Consider the following 21,405-nt stretch of genomic DNA (forward strand, 5'->3'; position numbering starts at 1 on the left):
GACTGAATGGTTCAGGATATACTGAGATGGAGAATAGCTATATTTAATGTGTGACAATGACTTTCTGTATCATCATAGTTTGCTTTCTCAAAAACTATGTGAAGTTCTGAGTAAGCACAAGCCACACCCATAAAACATCCTCTGCTAACTGATTCCCAATTATGATGACTTTAAAGTAGAACAAGAACTTAAAGATGCTTGCAAAGCAAGGTGTGTGAAGAAATCTAGACTTCTAATCTCTCCCCAGTTTTTACAATTGCCTCACCCAAATCTAATCTGATAGCATTGCATGCTAGTGATTACCTGTAAAGAATCTTTCCCAAGCTTCAAATTCATTATCATAGAAATGAAGTTACTTCTGGTAGATGCAATAGTCAATTGTGTAATTATAGATATAAACAAGTCTGGAACTACAGTGGATATAGGAGCAAACGTGCAAAGAGAGTACTGGGGAGGGGCCGGTAGCCACTAGATTTCAGCTAGTCTTAGGTATGAGTCCATAAGTCTTAGAGAGGGAACAGAGAATAACAGCTAATCCAGTAAACTGATAATTGGAAATCAGATAAGAGAGTGTTTATTGTATTCCCAACTTACAGATGAAGAAACTAAGGTACTGAAAATTTAAGTAACTTAATCAACATCACGTAACTGGTAAAACCCATAAAGGATATATAGGATACATGGTTATATGGAAAGTCATTATCGCACATTAAGCATTATTTAGGAAGTACTAGAGTGAAAATGGCCAATTACATTCCAGTGAACACCGGATATGCCAGGAGTGCATTCGAGGGATAGCTAAAACAGGACTCAGGGAAACCTTCTCCAAAAGAGCGATGCGTAAGTCGAAGGGCCAACCAATCAGACAAAAGAGGGGCCGAGAGTGATCTGGACGCAGGGACCAGCATGTGAAGGAAGGCCAAAGGCAAAGGGCACAGCATGGGAAGAGAACTGCAGATAGGTCCTGGAGTAAAAGAGAGATGAGCAAATAAAATGAGTTAAAGAGGTAAGTAGAGGCCAAGCACACAAAAATGCTGCATAAGTCACTCTAAAGAATTTAAGCTTTACTTTGAGGACAATGGGAGCCCGAGAAAGGAATTAGGCAGTTGAGACACAGAAGCAGATTTGAGCTTCTGGGATATCACTTGACTGCACTGTGGAGAAAGGACTGGAATGCCAGACAGGAAAGAGGCTGTGTCAGTAATCCAAGCCAAGAAGCTGATAGGGGGCTGAGTTTGCATAATGTCTATAGAGATAGGAGATATATTTAGTTGCTAGCTTCATTAGGACTTGCTAATTGATTGATTGTAGAGGTGGTGGTGAGAATGAGGAAATGTGAATTAGGCTTCTGGGGCAGTAGTCATCTGAATGGAGGCAGGTATCATTCCTTGAGATAGTGAACTCAGGAGGAAAAGGAGTAGGTTTCAGGGGTGGTGAAATTTAATTCTAGATATGTTGTTACATTTGAACATTCAATTTGAGACAACCTACAGGTGGTTGAAATACATGGGTCTAGAGTTTAGGAGAAAGATCTGGGCTAGAAATATAGATGTGGTAAATATCAGAATATGGATGTAAATGGAATTCACAAAAGAAGATGAAATAATATAAGGAGCATATAGAATGGGGAAAGAAAATGAGCCAACCCCCCCAAATGGTACCCAATTTCTGATTATCTGTCACATGCGTGACACATCAATGAGCAGGCCACCATACTCGTGGCACCATGCCTACACCTAATGGCACGTGTATAACGGCATCTCTCTTCTTTTTAAAAACTCCAACGCACTAAGCCTGATTTTCCTTATATGAAATAGGTGAGAGAGACTGGGCTGGAGAATCCATACCATGACTGGGGTGTGCCTTGACACTCTCAAGCAGGCAAAATAATAACTCAAAACTGAAGTACCCTCATTATAAATATTTTCTAATTGTACATCATCAAAAAAAAAGGCGGTGGGGTGCATGTTAACAGTAGCTGGAAAGGAGAGGATGGGGTATCATATCAACTCCACAGTTGAGTCTTTTCCTGCCCTCGTGAATGGTGTGTTCATACAGGTAATTTGCCACAGTGGAGATCAATGGGCATGAGTTGGAGTTAAAGTCCCAACTCTCCAACCGATCTCCACTCCTCAATAATGAGCAGTTTAAGCAGCCCAAAGCATGCTTTGGCAGACAACATGCAAGAAACAATGTGTAGAGGTGAAAGTATAAAAATAAGTTTTCAGTTTTTGCCACAAACAAGTGTAGCTCCTCACCCAGAGGAGGAGGGTGTTCCCAGATGATCTCTGAGGTCTCCATCATTTCCTGTGGCCTCAGTCACCTGCAAGAGTAAGTCAAGGCACAGACTTCATTGGCAGGTCCTGTAGGCCTGAATCCTCCCCTGGCGGAGGGATCCAGCAAGTACTACCTCCAGCCTGGTAGCACTCTCAATCAGGATTTGTCATCACTCAAGGCACAGGTGGACCATGGTGCATATATTAACTTTTCCCGCAAGGTCCTTGTTTTCATTTGGCTTTGAAATATTATGGTGACTACTTTTATTATTTTTACCTATTGCGTGCGATCTATATGATTGTCATCGCGGTATATTAGAAGGTCATTTCCCATAATTTCCCCCCAGCTCTATCCAATGCACTAACGCTGGCTATTTGTAACTCAATATACCATTTCCAATACCATGACTTTTTCATTTTATTACTCTTTTTACTTTTGGAGCTGACATACGGAAAAAACGCGACCAGTGTTAATGTTAAAAAAAAAACAACTATTTTTATTTAAACCATTGTTTCCTCTGTGAATAGTAGGATAATTTATACTTATTTTAAAATTTGGAATGCAAGGTTTCCTAATAACAGAACTAACTTTACTCCCCTGAAGTGCCCCCAAATACCTCCAACTCCGAGAGCTGGCCTAATATTTGCTCACTTGGTTGCTCACTCCCTTTTTCTCTTCAACTCCATTTGATATATGTTTCCCAGGACGTAGTGGAGACTTCTGGCCCGAGAGGCTGGAAAATGTAACTCGGAATTTCCTACAATCTCAGCTCCGCTTTCTCAGCGCTCCGACCCGGGGCGGGAGCCTTGTTATTGTCACGTGGCCACGGGGGCGAAGCGCCCGGCAGGCCAATGGGCTCGCGCGGGCCTTGGTAGCCCCGCCCTTCGGCTCCGCAGCGCGGGGACTTGGCGCTCCGCCGCGGGGAGGAGGCGAAAAAGTTTCTTTTGCGGGCGAGGGGAGGCCTTGGCGCGCGGACGCTGCTCCCACTGCAACTCTGCCGCAGCTGGCCGTTCTTTTCGGTTTCCCTATCGCTTCCCCGGGGCATGAAAGAGCTTTACTCCCAGGACTAAAAGAAAGGGGTTTACCTGGGAGCGTTAGAGGAGGGCGCGCGCACACGGCCCCGAGCGCGGGCGTACACTCCCGACTGGAAGTTGGTGCCGGGCTCCGAGCGCGCGCCGGCGCGAGCCCGGGTCAGAGCGAGAGACTGCAGGACCGCGATGGGCGCGCCGAGGCTCCGCGCGCCCGCGGCGGCTCTGGGATTGCTCCTGTGCGCCGTGCTGGGATGCGCGGGCCCGGCCGAGGGCGGCGGCCGCGGGGCCCTGGGGCCGCCTTCTGGGGTCGGCGCAGAACACCGGTGCCCCGTTCCGTGCCGCTGCCTCGGGGACCTCCTGGACTGCAGTCGCCAGCGGCTGTCGCGTCTGCCCGAGCCGCTCCCGCCCTGGGTCGCTCGGCTGTAAGTATTCTTCCCGAGGGCGGAGGGGGAGCCACTCGAGATTCGGGACTGCGGGCGAGGGGCCAGGATGCTCGGCGCGCAGCAGCTTTTTCCAGGGCACCTCCTCTTGGCCCAGGCCTCCAGCGGCCCTCCGCGGAGATGGAAAAGGAGCCGACCGGGCCTCAGTCTCCCTCCATCCCCCAGCGCCTGGCGGGCCGCGCAGGTGGGCCCTGAGAGCGCCCCACCCGGCCGCAGGTGGGCCAGGGGATGCAGCCGCTGGCAACTCCCAGGGGCAGAATCGACGTCCTGCGCCTGGAGCTCGCCAAGGGGGCTCAGATACGCGCCCTGCCAGGCCGGGGCGGGAGAGTTGGCAACCTGCTGCCGCCCTGAGTTCGCAGTTCTCACTTTGAGAGGATGATCCCGCGGCTCAGTAGTTTCTAACAGGTTCACGCCACTTTTCGCGTTCCCAACTAGTAATCGAACGCGCTCCTTTCTTTTGGGAAGCCCCCTCTGCAGAGTTCGGTCACTGTCCAAGCTGTGGTGGACATCCTTTTGTTGTTCTTTACCCTGGGCTTAATTTCGCGTAAATTACCCTCTTCGACCAAACTGTAAGAAGTTGGCAAGAGTGATCAATGGATAAGGAAAGGAAGGAACTAGAGTTGTTTCAGAACCGAGAGCGTGATTTCTGTAGCTTCTTCAGCAGTTCCAGAAGGTTTAGGAGAGAGCGCTGGGTGCTGTTATGCAAGTTTTTGGATGCTAGTTGTGAAGTCCGAAAACCTGAAATCACTGCCAACTGCCAGAACGAGGAAGAAAATGTAGTTTCGTTCCAATCTCTCCCACTCTCGTTTTGTTAAAATTGGAAGATTGGTGCAAAATGTAAACAGTCAAAACTTGTGTTTCTTTTTTTTTTCAAAGTAGCTATCCTGTTAAAGTAACAAAAGTGCAGTCCATCCTTAATCCTTAGATTTGGCCGTAGCAGAATTGCAGTGGAAATGTGAAACTCTGGAAACAACTCTAGTCGACTGTCCTAACATCCGAATAATAGTGGTAGGAAGTTTGGTCAGGTAGTTTAAGAAATTGTGTTTTTTAATCACTGTGCTCCTCAAAGTCTTTTATATGTGAATTGTAGAATTGTGGACCATCAAAAGCATATTCTTTGTGTTAATATGCCTCAGTTTAATTAAAAAAGTGGAAGTAGAGAGTTTTAGATTGATATGTAATCTCTTATCACGGGATGTCTTGTTTAGTAGTTTTTATTACAATTGAAGAAGGAGATAAGGGCTTTAACCTAAAGCAGGAAGACTTTCAATTAGTTGTGGCTAATTCTGTTCAATTGACTCTTGTGGAGGTCATGTTGCCTTATTCATGAGACGTGAATGGCTCTATTGACATCATATGGAACTGAACGTTTGAATGACTGGAGGTGAACACGTATGAATAATAGAGGGATGAGAAAGAGAAAGAATACAGTGCTTCCTGGGGTGTGTTTAGAAATGCTCGAATCATTCACCAGATCTAACTTATATTCAGTAGTTTCTCAATGTTAAGTGGCCTATCGGATCATGCCAGTGTGCAGTATATTTTTGTGTGTGAATGTCTCTTTTAAAAATTGGATGTCTTAAAAAAAAAAACTGTATTGCTCTTGATTAGAAGTTGAGTTAAACCAAAAGGGGTTTGATACCTATTCAAACATTGTCTTAAAAGTAGCTGACCTAATTAGGATTTTGTTTTGCAGATAATTTGGTGGCACACTAAAAACAAATTACAGTTTATTTGGTTAGCACAATCTTTAATTACATTTCCGCCAGCAGTAAATTGTCTTAATACAAGTCCACATTCCTTAAATGTATGCGAAAATAAGTTCCACTTGTACAAATAAGCACTACGCCTGTTGTCAGAAACCCTGCTGTGATCACTCATTGGACAGCTCTGTCATTCTTGTACTTGTGTGACTTTGTAGTTGTCACCAAACCATGTGGTCCAGATTCTTTATTGTAAATGTTTCTTTTGTTTGTGCCTGAAGCTCTAGAGGTCTCCTTTCTCCACCTTTGAAAGGAGCAGGAAAATACGTGGAATTGAGCTTTAACTTCTCTTTAACTTGGTATTTGGAGCAGGAGGCATAAGATAGCTGCTTCTTAAATTTTACATAATTTGAAAAACTTTTAAGTAGACTGTTCCCAGAGTTCAGAGATAAGTAGAAAAATGCATACTGTTCTTCCCCATATCTTAACTTCCTTTTCCTCAGGTAATTAAGAAAGTAAAAGTTCTCCTTAGGAATACTTCATGAGAGCACTCTTCAGAAAAAGTTTGGTGTCTAGCTTTTGTTTCATTTGTTGAATTGGTAAGTTAAAAACTTAATCTATTTAATGTACGTGTGTATGTATTTTTTTTCCAGTTTATTCAGTTGTAATTTACGGCCATAGGAATCCCATGTGTGAAAAGTTGAATTGTTTGAGCTATAAAATAGTCATATTGTAGTTAGTTCTCTTTTCAAAAAGGAACTTTTAATCCTTTAATGAAAGTGGCTCTTAAAACAGTCACTATTTGCAGCGTTCCTTACAACTGCCTTTAAAAGCAGACTTGAGTTTACATCTGGAGTGTGTGCTTACAAAGAGTTGGGGACCCAAAGAGGAGGGCTAGTTAGAATATGTTTACTTAGCCAAAAGAGGGAAAAGTTGCCCAATTATCAAGAAGAGTTTCAAGTATTATTAAAATCTCAATGGAATTTCAGAACTGTTTGTCTTCTCACATAGAAAGCTTTGAGTTAGCTGGGCTCAGGCAAAAAAAAGTCTGAAAGGTCCTTTCCGCTGGTGTGGCTTCTTTAGTGTCTGCCTGTTATAAATCCTCTGGTTCGTACCAAAATTGGGGCTTGGGTTAGAGGTATTAGTCCTTATGGTTTTCACAGCTGTTTTTCTATATTTTCCAGACTAAAACTTGAACATAGCAGGCTGATTTATGAGTCACTTTGGATCAGTGTCTTAAAACAGCTACAGCTTGGCTTTTTGTTTTTCAGCTTTCCAGATTTCTGCTGAATTAGCAGCTCTGCAGGCCCCAGTGGGATTGATTAAGAAGCTGTGCTGGATTTGCATTTTAAAATTTGACTTGGAAGTCAGATTTCCAAATGCTAAAAGGAAGAAAAGGAGATCTGGAACCAAATGTTGTATATTAATTATTTTCCATATATATTCATTCGCTTGCTAAATATGCAGGAAAAGAGACTTCTCTCTATTGTGTACAGTTTGGTTTGCAAGTGTTTGGCCCGCTGAGTTTTGGGTAAATACTTCACACCTCCCTGCCTCGCCACCTTTCCCATTTATTAACCTCATTACAAAAAGTTTTTTAGGAAAGGTTTCTGGGGAAGTTGTTCATCACTGGAATTCTCAAAACAAAGAATCTGCCTTCCTTATTGAATGTAATGGGGTTTAAGAAAACATCGACGTACAAGTTGAATTTGTTTTTAATGGTCTAGCCATAAAAAACAATACAAGGAGATTTAGGAAAATGTGGCATCCTTTATAATCATTTCTGAAACATAAACTGTATTAAATCTAAATTTAAGTGCATTAAAAGTTTCATGGCTTTAAGTATTTAGCAGTAAAAGTCACTTCAGGGATGTTTTTTTTTTTTTTCTCCCCCATATAATGTGGTTTTAATAGTACACACAGCTCTGGAATGGAAGTGTGTCACAATAACTGAAATATTTAAGGTTGCCAGCTCCTGCTTCTGGATCAGAAGTGAGGGGTCCCCAGCATGTGCCCTGTTCTCTGAAAGCACAGTTTCTCATTTTACAGGTCTTTTGTTGGAGATTTCATCCTGTTACAGGTCAGAAAAAAAAAAAAGTTAAAGCACGCAATCTTTTTATTTTATTTTTTTTTCCTCACGGGATTGCCCTGAGAAATAATCCTTAAAATGAAACGAAAAGTGGAATTTTTGTTTTTTTCTAATCAAAAAGAAAATCACCTTTGTGAGCTGGAAATGCCAGATGGGTGCCCCCTTTCCACTGAACACTTGAAACAATAGGGGATGCAGTTGTAGGCTTAGTGCAACGTTCTTTAGTTGAGTGGGTCCAAATGAGCCTTTCTGTTGATTCAGGCTACCTCCCAGGTGAAGCCCTCTTTTCCACGGTTGTTTTTTAAAGCCTGTGGGAAATCTGTGACTGTCTGGGGTGCTAAAAGCACACAGGTTTTGTCTGAATCCTAACGTGAGCCGTGGGGCCTATGGTTTCCTTGATGAACTCCAGATGGATGTGAGCTGGGCCGTGAGGGAAAGTGTCTGGTTCCAGCGTGGGGAGCATGCACAGCAGTGGTTGTAATTGCAGGATTTTTATAGTTTAAAGACTGTGCCAGATTTTTTTTCATGTTATAACTCTACCGGAACAAATCTGCTCATGTCTGTTACTGTCTGGTAGGTCTTTAGGCAAACATGTTTCAAATAAAACCTTTTGCAAAAATTTTTTTTTCCTTTTAGGTGAAATAGAGAAATCCAGGTTTATTGTCAAAACAAAAATTCAAAGACTGAAAGGATCTCTGATTTCTAATTGTTACCCTAATGGATGTGCATAAAGTAACACTGCACTTCTCTGGATGTGATTTCTCTGCCTTTTTTTTGTTGTTGCGGGAGGCATACTTATGTATTGATATATAGCAAATGGTTCCTGCTTTTCTCCAATCAAGTCTGGTTATCTCTAACTTCGGTTATTAAAAAATCTTCACTTTTAAACACTGAAGGAATTAATCTAGGAAGGGTGGGTATGCCTCTTTCAGTGGGAGAGCTTTCAGCCATCCTGTTTGGCAGCCTGGTTTTCAGTAGCTGTTCAGCCATTTCATTTTCCTTAGACCAGTTTGAAGGCACTTAGTCAGTTTATTGACCAATATAACCAAGTTTTTGCCGGATTTTGTTTCACATTTTCATCCTCAATGCTGAGCTGACGTCCTAGCCTAGAATACCGCATACGTAGGAGTTTGGTTGATGTCCTATGGAAATGGTTACTAAGTTATATTGAGTCTCTGAGTTAAAGGCAGGTTTATTTTAATAATTGAAAAGAAATCTGAGCACGGATTTCTGAACAGTCTACTTAACTTTGTTGGGTGGTTGATGTGGTTTAAATTATACATTATATTGAGATATTGAGATTTGGAGAATTCAGGAAAGCAGAGAGTTTGGGTTGTTTCCTGTTTGCTCCACACACACACACACACACACACACACAACAAAACCACAAACCACACTTCCTGTTTGCTCCACACACACACACACACACACACACACACACACACACACACACACACAGCAATACTTCAAATAATTTGGTGCCTTAACCCAGGGAAACAAATATGTAGGAAAAGGAATTTCTACTTCGTTTGACTGTAATAAGGACTCTGATGCTTAGTTTTGTGATAATAAAAAGGTTTCTTTAGGGGTTTTAGTTTCAGCAACCTAATTAGCCACTTTTCATAAGCTATGACTTCATCATATCAAGTTGGAAGTGAGGAGTTGGTAGTGGATGGGGAGGGTGAAGCAAAACAACCAGTTCACAAAAGATCTGTTCACCCTGGACCAAAAACCGTCTCCTAAAACATTTGTGGGCTTGGAGCATCTGAATCTGCCAGCCTCCTGAACTAACTCTGTCCTCAAGAGTTTGTATTTTGGAGTTTGCCCTCTCGTTTATGGACAGGATGGACCAATTATTTCTTATGCTGTCGCTAGTGTTGAGAGGAGTTCATAAATCCACTCTGTCTCGCACATCATTAAGCATTATTAGTGATTTTTGGAAACTGCTTATAATTTTATTTTTGTATTTTCATAGGGACTTAAGTCACAACAGATTGTCTTTCATCAAGGCAAGTTCCATGAGCCACCTTCACAGCCTTCGAGAAGTGTGAGTTCAGCTATTTTCTGCTTGAGGTTTGAATCAAATGTACTACCCATCATAGTATTTAATTGTAAAGAACGTTTGGGTTACAGTGAATTATTTAAAACTTTTAACTTGGGAGGGATCTTTAAATAATTTTATGAAGTTTTCACCGATTACAGATTGCATAATCTGCTTCTCTCTTTTTCTTTTGGCATTTATAGGAAACTGAACAACAATGAATTGGAGACCATTCCAAATCTAGGGCCAGTCTCAGCAAATATTACACTTCTCTCCTTGTAAGTGAACGTTAGGAGGGTTTTGAATGTGTGTTTGCAGGGACCGGGGGGAGCAGTTCCATATGGGCTAGAGTACAGATCTTACAAGCAAAATAAGCTTCCTTTAAACTGGTTGACTTGCTTCCTAGCCCCTCTCTCTTGCTCCTAAATTTTAAGTATCATTGTAACAAGAGCACTTACACTATGCTGTTATTGCTGCTGTGGCCTTCAAGGCTCAGAGAAGCCGCCTTCACCCCATAGGGACATGTATTTGATTATGGTGGCCTAGGACTTAAATTCTGGTATCACTCAATGGTTGGCATGGGATCTGTGGATTCGGTATTACATAGTTCCTAGTGGAGAATGATCGGAGTCATTTGGGGAGGAGAAATGGAGTTGGTAATGAAGCATTGAGGTATCCTCTTTTATCCTCTTTTAAGTGCGGCGCCTGCAGTGGAAATCAAGGTCCAGAAACATCAAATCATAATATCGACTTGATACAGTTAAAATTCAGTAGGTCATTGAAGTTAGAAATATTGCATGTTATTTTGCAGTTCTGAGTTTTCAGATAAGAGTAAAATTGTGTTAAATTTTGTGTATTATTGGGGCAGATCACGTGTTTATATTCATGCAGTGGAGATGTTTTGGAATAATTTTAACTTTTGACCTTTAAAGACAGCATTTAGGATGAGCATGGTTTGATTTCTAAAATTAAATAGTCTACCACCTTAACCTTGAATAATTTAAAAATATATTTAAGTCACCGAAGTTTAAAATGTTTTCCTCCTTTAAACAACTTAAGAAAAAAAGCACCATTATTAGTTGTATCTGGGGAAGGTGTTAGGAGGGTTGAAATTGTACAATAAGTTTCAGGAAAGCTGTTCAATTAATTACAGTGATCACTACCCGATTGCTTACATCTGGTGATTTATAGAGGTTTGTTTTTACTGAGGGCCCAGGTCAGCTAAGTCACGGGTACAGCCGCTGTGTCTGCTTTCCTCTGTTTGAATGAGAACTAAGTGACATTTGATACTGATGTGGTTTTTCCAAAGATCAGAAACAGAAAGGAATAAAAGAAAAAGCAGTTGGTATTTGACAAATAAACACTGAATTTAAAAAAGGTTTTTATGCTAGCATTAATACCTGTTTTGGCTTTCCCAGTTGCTTAAAATTTTGGAGTCTGAATGGAATACTACTTTTGGCCTCTTTAACATCTTTAGCTATTCTCATTTGACCACTGGGGCCTATTTAAATCCCAGGGAATGCCACTTCCTTGCCCTGCTGTCCTTGTCCTGTGTATTGGCAGATACTGTCAGCATGTTCAGGGGGTCTTGAGGGTCACTGCATGATTCATGGCTGAGAGGGTCTGCAGTAGAGTTTGGGAATCTGGGTGGGATGAGGAAAACAATCTTCTCTTTGGCATGGAATAGAGGTGAAAGCGTAAGAACTTGTAAGGAAGTTAGAAAGTTTGATCAGAAGTAAATAACCTAGTGATTTTTACACTTTAAAGCTGTAGTTTGTAATTAGAAAACTAGAAACCTTCAATATCTGAACTCTTCTCCATATTTTTGTTTGTTTCACTTTAGTGAGTGCTGAATAAACTTTACTGAACTCGAATAATCTCACTTTCTTCCCCTTAATTTGTCGTAGTACATCTAACCAGGGATTGCTTTGTTCCTCTTATATAACGATATATCCTCTTTATTGCCTACATCACATAGACTCTCCAAAGAGTAACTTATGTCACGGGCCTGCTAATTCCATGTGCATAGTAAACATTGTTTTTATATCTGTGAAATATCTTGAAAAATTTACTTCTCTGGCTGTTCTTTTCTGTAAATGTTTTGTTTCTTCTGTAGGCTTCTTTGGATTTCATAATACATAGTCATTGTTTCTAAAGCACTGTTAATTTCTGTCTTGTGTAGGGTAGACTGTTTTTGTTTATATAGAAGCACTTGAAAATAACCAGGGCCAAAAGTCAGTACTTAAATACATTTCTGAAATTTCAAAAATAAAAAAATTGTTAAACCACATAACATGGCTCAGATTAGAAATTTGCTATAGCACCACAATTAAATCCCATGTCTTTCCAAGTAGTTCGCAAGACTATTTGACTTCTGTCAAGATTTTTTTTTATACCATTGCTGCTCTTTGCGGCGAGGGCCCCTGCCAGCTGGACGGCCTGGATGCAGGGAAGACTGTACCTGGTAAGACCCTCCTCTTCTCTCAGCTGCAGGAGACAACAACTAATATTGGGTCAGTTGTCACCCATGGCCAGAGATGAATTCACTGAGGGACCAGTTCTGATAACGTCAGGGAAGCCTGGTACAGTGCCAGCATCTTGGAATGAAGGTTGGATGAGCATTCAACTTCCCCATTAACAAAGCTCATCTCTGACCATGGGAACTTTCAGGAGGTAAAAGACCTGAATAGACTTGCTTTCCTTTGAATCCCACACGGCAGTAGCTCAGAAGTCAACTGGCACGCTGTGGGCAAAACATGGTTTGTGTTTTGTGTTTATTTTTCTTAATTTCCTAGCCACACATGGCAGGATGGTATATTTTAAGGGAAGAAGTGGAATAATTTTTGGAATGAACATATCTTATACTAAAACTGTTGACCTGGCATAAGCGAGTTGATTTTACCAGATGTGATAGTTCTGGCTTCTTGCATGTTGCATGAGCTGCCCAACTTTGGACATTTTTGAAACCTGTGACCTGAGTTAGGGCAGGTTTGAATCCATAAGTTGTGTAACGTTACTGTTGAACAAGAGGTCTTATTGGTCATAAAATAGAGCTAGCTCTATTTTATGTCTTGTCTTGACACTGATTGTTTATATGGTATCGTCCAACATGCAGGTGCTTTGCCTCGTATCTTAGACTTGAAAAGGTTTACATGAAGGAATGTCAAAGGGATACCTAGATTACTGGTTAAAATGTAGATTTCCTGACCCCATTCCTAGAGATTCTGAATTAATGTGTTTGGGTGGGGCCCAAGTAAATCCATTTTAAGACATCTACTTGAGATTCTGATCAGATATTACATACATATTTCTGAATTACTGAAGAGGCCAATTTGTCATAACCAGATAAGCCTTTTTTCATTGTTATCTCGAAGGTAGAGCATTTCTCCCAAGTCCATCCTTTTCTTCATAACCTGTCATTTTTTCAGAGATGACAGTGTCATCCTTCTAGAGAGGTTATTACAAATATTGATCACTTTTGCCGGTGGGACCCCAACAGGTATGCTCCAGCGCCATTGAAGTGATTTAAAGCAGAGTGAGGTGATTAGTTTTGCTATTGGAAAATGTCATTCTGGCTTTAGTGTGGAGAATGGCCTGGCAGTGGGAGGAGGGGGCTTAGAGGGGCCAGATAATGAGGAAGCCACCACAGGAGACCTGATGCGATGGTAGCCCTGTTGTCCCACAGTGCAGCTTCCATCGAGTCAGTAGAAGAGCAGTCATTAAAAGCAAAGCTCAAGTTGGATGGCTTGCCATTAATAGCTGGCTCTTTTCTTTGGTAGTTTGTGCCCTTCGGCAAGGTACAGTCTGTCTGTGCTTCCTACTGTATAAAATGAGACTAATAATAGCACACACCTCATCAGGTTGTTGTGAGGATTGGGAGAGAGAATATAGTGAAACCTGCCTGGCATAGGCTGAGTGGTCAGTGGACATGAGCCACAGGCATGGGGATGACGGTCATTCATTCAACGAAAATTTATCAAAGAAACAAACAGTGGCGGGTTCTGTTTAGAGTGCTGGGGACACCACAATGAACAAAGCAGACAAAAAACTCCCTCTTACTGTGAAGCTTCTATCCGTGTGAGGGGTGAGAGAAAAATAAGTAAACAAACTTTAAAAGAAAAGGTAACTTCAGTTCTTGATAATGGCTGTGAAGGAAAAGAAAGGAGGGCGAAGGGATGGAGAGCTCAGTCGGCTGCCCTTTAGGATGGTCAGGAAGGCTGCCTTTTGAAGACTTACCAAATCCTGCTATGTGTTCGGTGCTATTCTAAGGCCAAAGTTCAACAGTGAGCAAAACAGACAGAAATCCGTGCCTTCGTGGGGCTGATCTTCTCATGGAAGGAAAAAGACGGAGAGTAAAAGAAATGAGATGGGACTTCTCCGGTGGTCCAGTGGTTAAGAATCCGCCTTCCAATGCAGGGGACGCAGATTTGATATCTGTTCGGGGAACTAAGATCCCACATGCCGCGGGGCAGCTAAGCCGGTGCGCCTCAACTGTAGAGCCCGCATGCCGCAAACTACAGAGCCCACGCACTCTGGAGCCCGTGCGCCACAACTAGAGAGGAGCCTGTGCGCTGCAATGAAGATCCCGCGTGCTGCAGCTAAAGACCTGACACAGCCCAAAAAAAAAAAAAAAAAGAGAGATGTGATCAGAAGGAACTAAGTGCTAGGGAGAGAGGAACTGTAGAGCACGCATGCCGCAAACTACAGAGCCCACGCACTCTGGAGCCCGTGCGCTGCAATGAAGATCCCGCGTGCTGCAGCTAAAGACCTGACACAGCCCAAAAAAAAAAAAAAAAGAGAGATGTGATCAGAAGGAACTAAGTGCTAGGGAGAGAGGAGGTATAGGAGTATGTGTGGTGGAAGAGGGGGAGCAGTTTACAGTTTCAAATGGGGCCGAGGGGAGGGGCTCACTGGGAATGTGACACTTGAATTAGGGCCTGCAGGTGAGGGAGGGAGTCATGAGGAGCATCCTGGGGCTGGGGGTCATCTCCGTAAGCCTCCCCTGCCCTGTCCAGGCCCATCTTGCCTTGTATATCCAACTGTTACATGGCCATGAGGTGACTTTGTTCATATTCTTCTCCCCTACTATGAGGCCTCTGGGGCTGACTCTCATTTTCCCTAGTACTTAATGCAGGTTATATGGCATACAATCGGTGCTTAATTTAGTATATGAATTGAATTAAGGAATATTTATGGAACAACCACATGCATTTAACATTATCCAGACAGATCTCCTCCTAGAGACTTAGTCTATAGAAGAGGCTACAAATTTACAGTGGAGAAAATGCCTGCCTATGTCTTAACCTGTGTTCAGCTGTGCATGCTTGGTAATAAACAAAATAAAAAACTATGGCAACAGCAATACTAATAATTAAAAGAAAGAAAGGAAGAACACAAGAGAAGTAACTTAAGTAGCAAAAGGATTTAGCTCACCATTCTTCCCAGCGAGCACATGCCCTGTAGTGTGTGTGAAATGAAAGTGTGCAGGAAATAGAAGCCCCCTTTCCCATCTGCCTTTTGAAGTTTGTATATCTCAGACAACTGAGGATGACTTTGGTCTTCGGAGATAGATATATTTCCTAGCCCCTGTGCCCGATGTGCATGGGAACTACTTCATCAGGTCCTGAACTAAAAATTCAAAGTACAAAACAATGACAACACCACCAGAGGAAAAACTGGCCCTACAGGAATCGTTGAAGGAGAGAGAGAGAGAGAGAGAGAGAACACATGTGTGCATAAAAAACCTTTGCTGGTGTTTGAAGGGTTTTTCAAGGGTGTATCAATGATAGATGATCTTCCCCCCTCCACGGGCTTTAGAACCTGAGTCTGCCTGAGATGTGGCGCCATCACATCATGTGTCCTCCTGCATGGGAGATGTTTTGGGGATGCAGGAAGGTATGAGAGTCCTGCCTTCCGTCAGAGGTCTGATCTGATTTATATGCTATGGAGAACAATCCTGGGTAGTAGGGAGTCTTAGCAATTCCTGTAGCATGAACAGTAGTCATTGTAGAATTTGGAGAAGGGTGGTGACCTTGCTTTCTTCAGTTTTGAAACTCCTACAAGTGCAGTACCTGTGGTTCTCCCATGGCATTTGTCATACCTCTCACTCCAGGGTTGGACTCATGTCTTACTGAGCTCTCTGTCGCCTCAGGAGCGCAGACCAGTCTCTGGCACATAAGAGGTTCTCATTAAATATCTGAGCAGATGAGAGATCTCGGGCCCTTGTGCGGAAGTAGAGAGACCTGAGCTGGAAATGGGGCCCCCAGGTTTTTGTCTTGTTTCACGCTAATGACCTGTCTGACCTCAGGCAGAGCTAATGAACTCTGCTTTGTTTATCTGTAGGAACAGTGTAAGATGTCTGCCCGTCTATCTCATATGGTTCCGGTGAAGGATCAAATGGCATATTGTACATGAAAGGGCTCCGGATGGCGTGAGCGACCACAGCTGCTGCTGATACAGTTGCAGTGGGCTGGGGGGAGGCACAGAGACTGGGCGGGGGGTGGGGTGGGGGCGCACAGTGGATTCTCGAACAGGAGGGTCACCGGAGGAGGGCAGGATTTAGAAACATTATCCTGGTAGCAATAGATGAGGGGGGGAGGAAAAACTTGGCATTTGGGGTGAGTTATCAGGAAAACACTTGCTCTCTTCAGATAGTTGCAAAAAAATCGGTGAGCACTCAATTATAATTAATAAATGAACACCGTTTCTAACCTGAGGGTTTATATAACTATAAGGTGGATTTGAAGCTGTTTAAAGTGCCCCCAGGACACCACCTACTATGTGCTGAGTGCTGGAGAACAAAGAAAAATAGCACTCGGCCTCTGCCTCCCAGGGGCTTTGAATAAATATAATGGGCAGACAGACAATAAAGAATAAAGAGATACTCCAAGGAGGAGATGCCCTGGATAATAGAAGCAGAGGAGGGCTGTCCTTTCAATGTGTGTAGAGTGAGAGGGTGAGTGAGGTCTAGACTGGGAAGGAGATTTGGTTACACTGACAGGGATCAGCTTAGGTGTTTTACAGGTTTTGGGGGAGTAATTGACTTTTTTTTAAGCAGAGGAATGAAATAACTACATTTCAATTAAGCACCAAATCTGCTTCTCTCCTTTTTCTCAAGTAGTCATTAAACAGTGCTCATATTCAAAGTCAAGTGCCATAGACCAGTCAGTAATGTGACTTTGATAATTAACAGTTACGACTTGCCAAATACCTGTTATCCATCCACCTTTAGAACTGTTCTGTGCTCTGAGCCTTGCTGTATGTTAGGGCCACACCTCCTTTTCCCACAAAAGGAAGTTGGCCATTGCGTGGGAGTCATGTGAGCATGGGCTTCTGTATGCTGAAAGGAGTAGCGTTGAACTAATGACTAGAAGTCAGGTCTGCAGTGTTCTGTTATCTGTGTGCTGAACCCGGCACCATGTCAAGTGGGAATTCCATCCAGAAGCATTTAGTCCCTAAATCAGACTAATGAAAAATCAGTTTGGGAGACTTAAGAGGCTATTGCCTGGTTGCTTGGCACAGAATTTATTTAAATGATTCACCGAGTTCTGCTTATAACTTTTAAAATACATCGTTATTTTAATAGCTCACAGCTCAGAAATAAAGCTGCATGTGGGAAAGGCAAGCATTTTTATATGTTCTCAAGGGATGATATAGCTAAGTAATTTTATAACCATGAGGTAAAGCTCAAAGGTAAAGACAAAGTTTTTTTTTAAACCAAAGCCTATATAAATCAGTATTTGAAAAGCAGTCACCAGTTTATCATGTAAATTAAGGAAATTAGGGAGACGCTTCACTCAAAATGAGAACTTAAGTTTCTGGGGAATCGGGGTTCTGATGAAGTGGACACAAACTGTATCCCATCTTTACCCACATGTGGGTGTAGACGAGCCCAAGGAATTTGACCACCTTAACTGAAAAATTCATCCCCAACTGTGTGCTCTACAGATGAGGATAAATGGACTAGTGTCTTCATACGTGAAGGACATTGCATCCGAGGCCACGAGGGCCACCACCTTCACCAGTACAAGCAAGCCAGACATTACTGTGTTTAATAGCCGTAAGCTCATGAAGGCCAAGTCTTACAGAACAAACACATAAACACCTGAATATGATAAGTTGTAATCTTTTATTGGATTTTAAAATGTGTATATGTGATTTGCACATAAGAGAGCTTACTGTACACAGAGCCGTATGTGTAATACTCTCTAAGTTTACCTTCACATTTAATCATAAACTGGTCCCTCAAATACACATTTGCTAGGTTTTTGAATTCTCAAGTTACAGTGGCTGTATTTGAAACGTAAATTTGTGATCGTGTCATGGCTCTTTAAACCCTTCAAGAATTTCCCATTGCTCTTAGATCAGGAGCAAAAATCCTTCTCAAGATAGACAATTCTCTGCGTGACCTGAGTCTTCTTTTCCTGTTAGCCTTCTCTAGAATCATTCCTCATTTCTAGGAATGTGCCAGCTTGTTCCTTCCTCAAGTCCCTTTGCCTAGAATACTCACCCTCCCACAGCTTTTGCTAAGTCAGACTTACACATTTTCATATCTCCTTTATTTACAATGTCTATGTTGTTATCATAAATGCAATCCCATTTTCAGTTGTATATTTGTGATTCTTTAATGTCCACTTCCACCACCAGAATGAAACTTTATAAAAGCTGAGATCATGTCTGTTTTTGTCCCCGTTGTAACTCTGTCATGTAACTCAGAGCCTGGCATATGGTGGCCACCCAGTCCATGTTTGCTAAATGAATGACTGAATCAGTTTCCCAGTCCAAATTAATACATAGTCAATTGCAGAAGAGACTAGTCAGTTAACCTTTTTGTTCCTGCCTCTCTGTACACACTTAAAATTATTTTCATTAGTAAAACTTTGTTCCAAGGTGGCAATATTCTTAGATTTGACATGGTGACCCACTGGGCACCTTTCTTCAATGATGGCTCTTGGAGCCCATAAAATTGACCCACAGTCCCTCAAACTTGACCTTCCAGTATAACTTGCCACAAGAACTCCTGTATTACCAGTGCTTATCCTGAACGTATAGCATTTTCTCGTCCTTTCCCTCAACTTCACGTTAGCCTTTTGTTGGCTGCTTTGAAGTATCAAATACAGCTCCTGCGAGAGACTTCTCTCTGCTTGTGAGGCTTGTGCTTCCAAGACAGACAAAACAATAACATTACAGCAGTTGCTTTTCATGACTGGGAGGCAAGACTGAACATGTGTCTCTGTCCTGGCCTAGTTACTTTTCCTCCTTCTCTCCCTTCTTTTACTGTCTGTGCTGTCCTCCATAGCCTAGAGGTGTGGGCTCTAGTTGTTGGTAAGAGAGACCAGAACAATGAAACAGGGCTCTAACCAGCACCTCCCCTTCTCTGTCTGGCTGCAAGTTGCTTAAGTACTAAATTCAAAACATGAAAGAAAAGACAGTTATAAATATTAGCACCTCCTTTCTAGCACTTAAAGTCACCTGCCTGACTGTCTCTCTTCCTCTCCAGAAAGCTTTAGCTGGTAGATAGAGCAGTCTCTAGAGTGAGGCTGAAGGCAGCATGAAATATTAAGGTAATATTCACTGCGAGTACCATTCAGCACAGGATAAACATGGTATACATTCTTGGACTGTCAGTTTTACAATGCACAAACCATTTTAAATGTTTTATAACAAAACGAACATACGGAGTTAGAATCAAAACGAGCATAATTGTTTTTGAAAAAAATAAGATGCTTTTGTACTTCATCACCAGTGGCCATGTCATCCTGCATAAGATATTGGCCTGGGAAGAGAGGGCAGTACTCTTTAAAGATGAATGCATGTTTACAGAGTCAGGACACTCATCAGTTCATCGTATAAATCCCTCTTTTCTCTTATTCTCCTCCTCCTGTCAGTCTTGCTTTCACTTCCTCACCTCTATCCTCATACAAGTATCAAGAAAAGGGTGGGGCTTCCCGGGTGGGGCTTCCCTGGTGGCGCGGTGGTTGCGAGTCCGCCTGCCGATGCAGGGGACACGGGTTCGTGCCCCGGTCCGGGAGGATCCCACATGCCGCGGAGCGGCTGGGCCCGTGAGCCATGGCCGCTGAGCCTGCGCGTCCGGAGCCTGTGCTCCGCAACGGGAGAGGCCACAGCAGTGAGAGGCCCGCGTACCGCAAAAAAAAAAAAAGGGTGAAGGGAATTAGAAATGGTTTACTACATTATATAACTGGTCAGAACCCATGTCGTGTTAGTTTTGAGTGTCTGCATGCAATCCTTGTAACTTTGAATTGGAAGAGACATTTCTCACTGAAGACAGCTCTCTGGAAGAGAGGTTATGCAACCTCCCCTTGAGCCCTTCGGGGACAAAAGCTCACTCCTGGGTGAGGAGCTGTTCCATTTGGAATAGTTCTAATTGCTGGGACTCTTTATTTGTTAAGCTGGGCTCTGCCTTTCCTTAGTTCCTGCCTATTGTCTTAGGTCTGTGCACCGGGGAGAACAACTTCAGCCTATTTTCCGCATCATAACATAATACTGACAAGTCTTAACCTGTAAGGTCTTCTTAAAGCTTTCTCTTCTCCCGGCTCAAGTTCCAGTTCCCATTTTCTATACAATGTGGGGTCTAGACCAGTGCGGTCCAGTAGAGCTTTCTGCGATAATGGAAATGTGCGCAGTCCACTGAGGTAGCCGCTGAACACATGGGGACTGAACACGTGAAATGTGGCTGGTGTGATGGAGGAATTAAATTTTAAATTTCATTTAAATTTAAAGAGCCACATGTGGCCGGTGGCTATTATGCTGGACAGTGCAGGTCTAGACTCTGCAAGTCCTCCTGTCACACTTGTCCTTTAGCGTGACACTAAACTCCAGTGCCCAGAGCAAGATACCGAGATGTGGTCTAGTGCAGAATATGGTGGACTGTGTCTCTTGACCAGAATATGGGATGTTAATGAAGCATAACATTATATTAGCTTTTTAAGGACCATGTTGTATTATTGCCACATACCAAGTTGCGGTCAGCCGAGATCCCCAAGTCTATTGTCATTCTCTCACGAATTGCTTCCAAATAGGCCTTTTTAAATGATTAATTAAAAATTCAAAGCACTGCCTTTCCCCAGCTTAATTTCTCTAGTTGCTTCTAGACCATCATTTTAGTATATTGAGAGGTTTGGGATCATATCCTCTAATGAATGAGTTGCACTTGATTATTCACATCTCTGTTGATATTCATACAAACGTTGACAGCACAAGGCCACAGGCAGCCTCAGGTGCAGACCACTTAGCATCTTCCCTAAAGGTCCGTGCCAGTCTCTGAATAAAGACTAGGGTTGCAAACTCACTTGTCTATGTGATCATCACCACCGCATTGTTCTGTGTCTTATTCACAAGGACAAGTTACGTACTTGGTGAGATCAAGACATTCTGTGTTTGTGATGTTCCTAGTCCATTGGTCTGTGGACCATATCAGAAAAATAAAATGACATTAATTTCGCCTGATGTGTTCATACAGGATTAATCCCCTGTATGAGAACTGTTTATTAATTTGAGGTTCAGAATAATGATGCCATGTTTTCTGGTTCATAGTGTCACCTTAAGGTAAAATTTACATAGGCTAATTTTTTGTTCGACTAAGTTGAATGATGTTTCAATTTTAAAAATTACAATAACTTGTGAGGGAAGGTTTTTAGAGAAAAACTGGTCTTATTCACTGATCAGATTCCCATTAAAGACATCCTATAAGGCATGGTGGACTGAGCACACTTATTTCACTCTGCCCCATCCTAGAACCCCCTTAAAATGAAAATAAAGGACTAAAGTGCACACAGACAGGAACAAAGAGAAAACAGGAGAGGAG

The 21,405-nt window shown here is 42.5% G+C and overlaps 1 protein-coding gene and 1 long non-coding RNA gene across 5 annotated transcripts in view; one reads left to right on the plus strand and one right to left on the minus strand.

The window, feature by feature from the left end:
• Nucleotides 1-698: 698 nt before the first annotated feature.
• Nucleotides 699-3,046, minus strand: LOC114486483 (uncharacterized). Of its 2 annotated transcripts, none has more exons than XR_003680307.1 (3): nucleotides 2,929-3,046; nucleotides 2,259-2,323; nucleotides 699-964 (listed from the first exon to the last, which is right to left on the minus strand). It is a non-coding gene; the product is annotated as an uncharacterized lncRNA (long non-coding RNA). The 2 variants fall into 2 exon arrangements; XR_003680308.1 differs by having other exon boundaries at nucleotides 2,894-3,046.
• Nucleotides 3,047-3,214: 168 nt separating this feature from the next.
• Nucleotides 3,215-21,405, plus strand: part of LRIG3 (leucine rich repeats and immunoglobulin like domains 3) — a 47,741-nt gene continuing 29,550 nt past the window's right edge. For 2 of the 3 annotated variants that reach the window (XM_007127367.4, XM_007127366.4), the window contains exons 1-3: nucleotides 3,263-3,730; nucleotides 9,516-9,587; nucleotides 9,785-9,859. In XM_007127367.4, coding sequence (XP_007127429.1) covers nucleotides 3,495-3,730; nucleotides 9,516-9,587; nucleotides 9,785-9,859 — 383 coding nt within the window. In that variant the 5' untranslated portion in view covers nucleotides 3,263-3,494. Of the gene's footprint in view, nucleotides 3,731-9,515; nucleotides 9,588-9,784; nucleotides 9,860-21,405 lie in introns of all 3 variants that reach the window. The other variant, XM_007127365.2, reaches the window with a different exon arrangement.

Source organism: Physeter macrocephalus, chromosome 6 (genome assembly GCF_002837175.3).
Source record: "Physeter macrocephalus isolate SW-GA chromosome 6, ASM283717v5, whole genome shotgun sequence".
Taxonomy (NCBI): Eukaryota; Metazoa; Chordata; class Mammalia; order Artiodactyla; family Physeteridae; genus Physeter; species Physeter macrocephalus.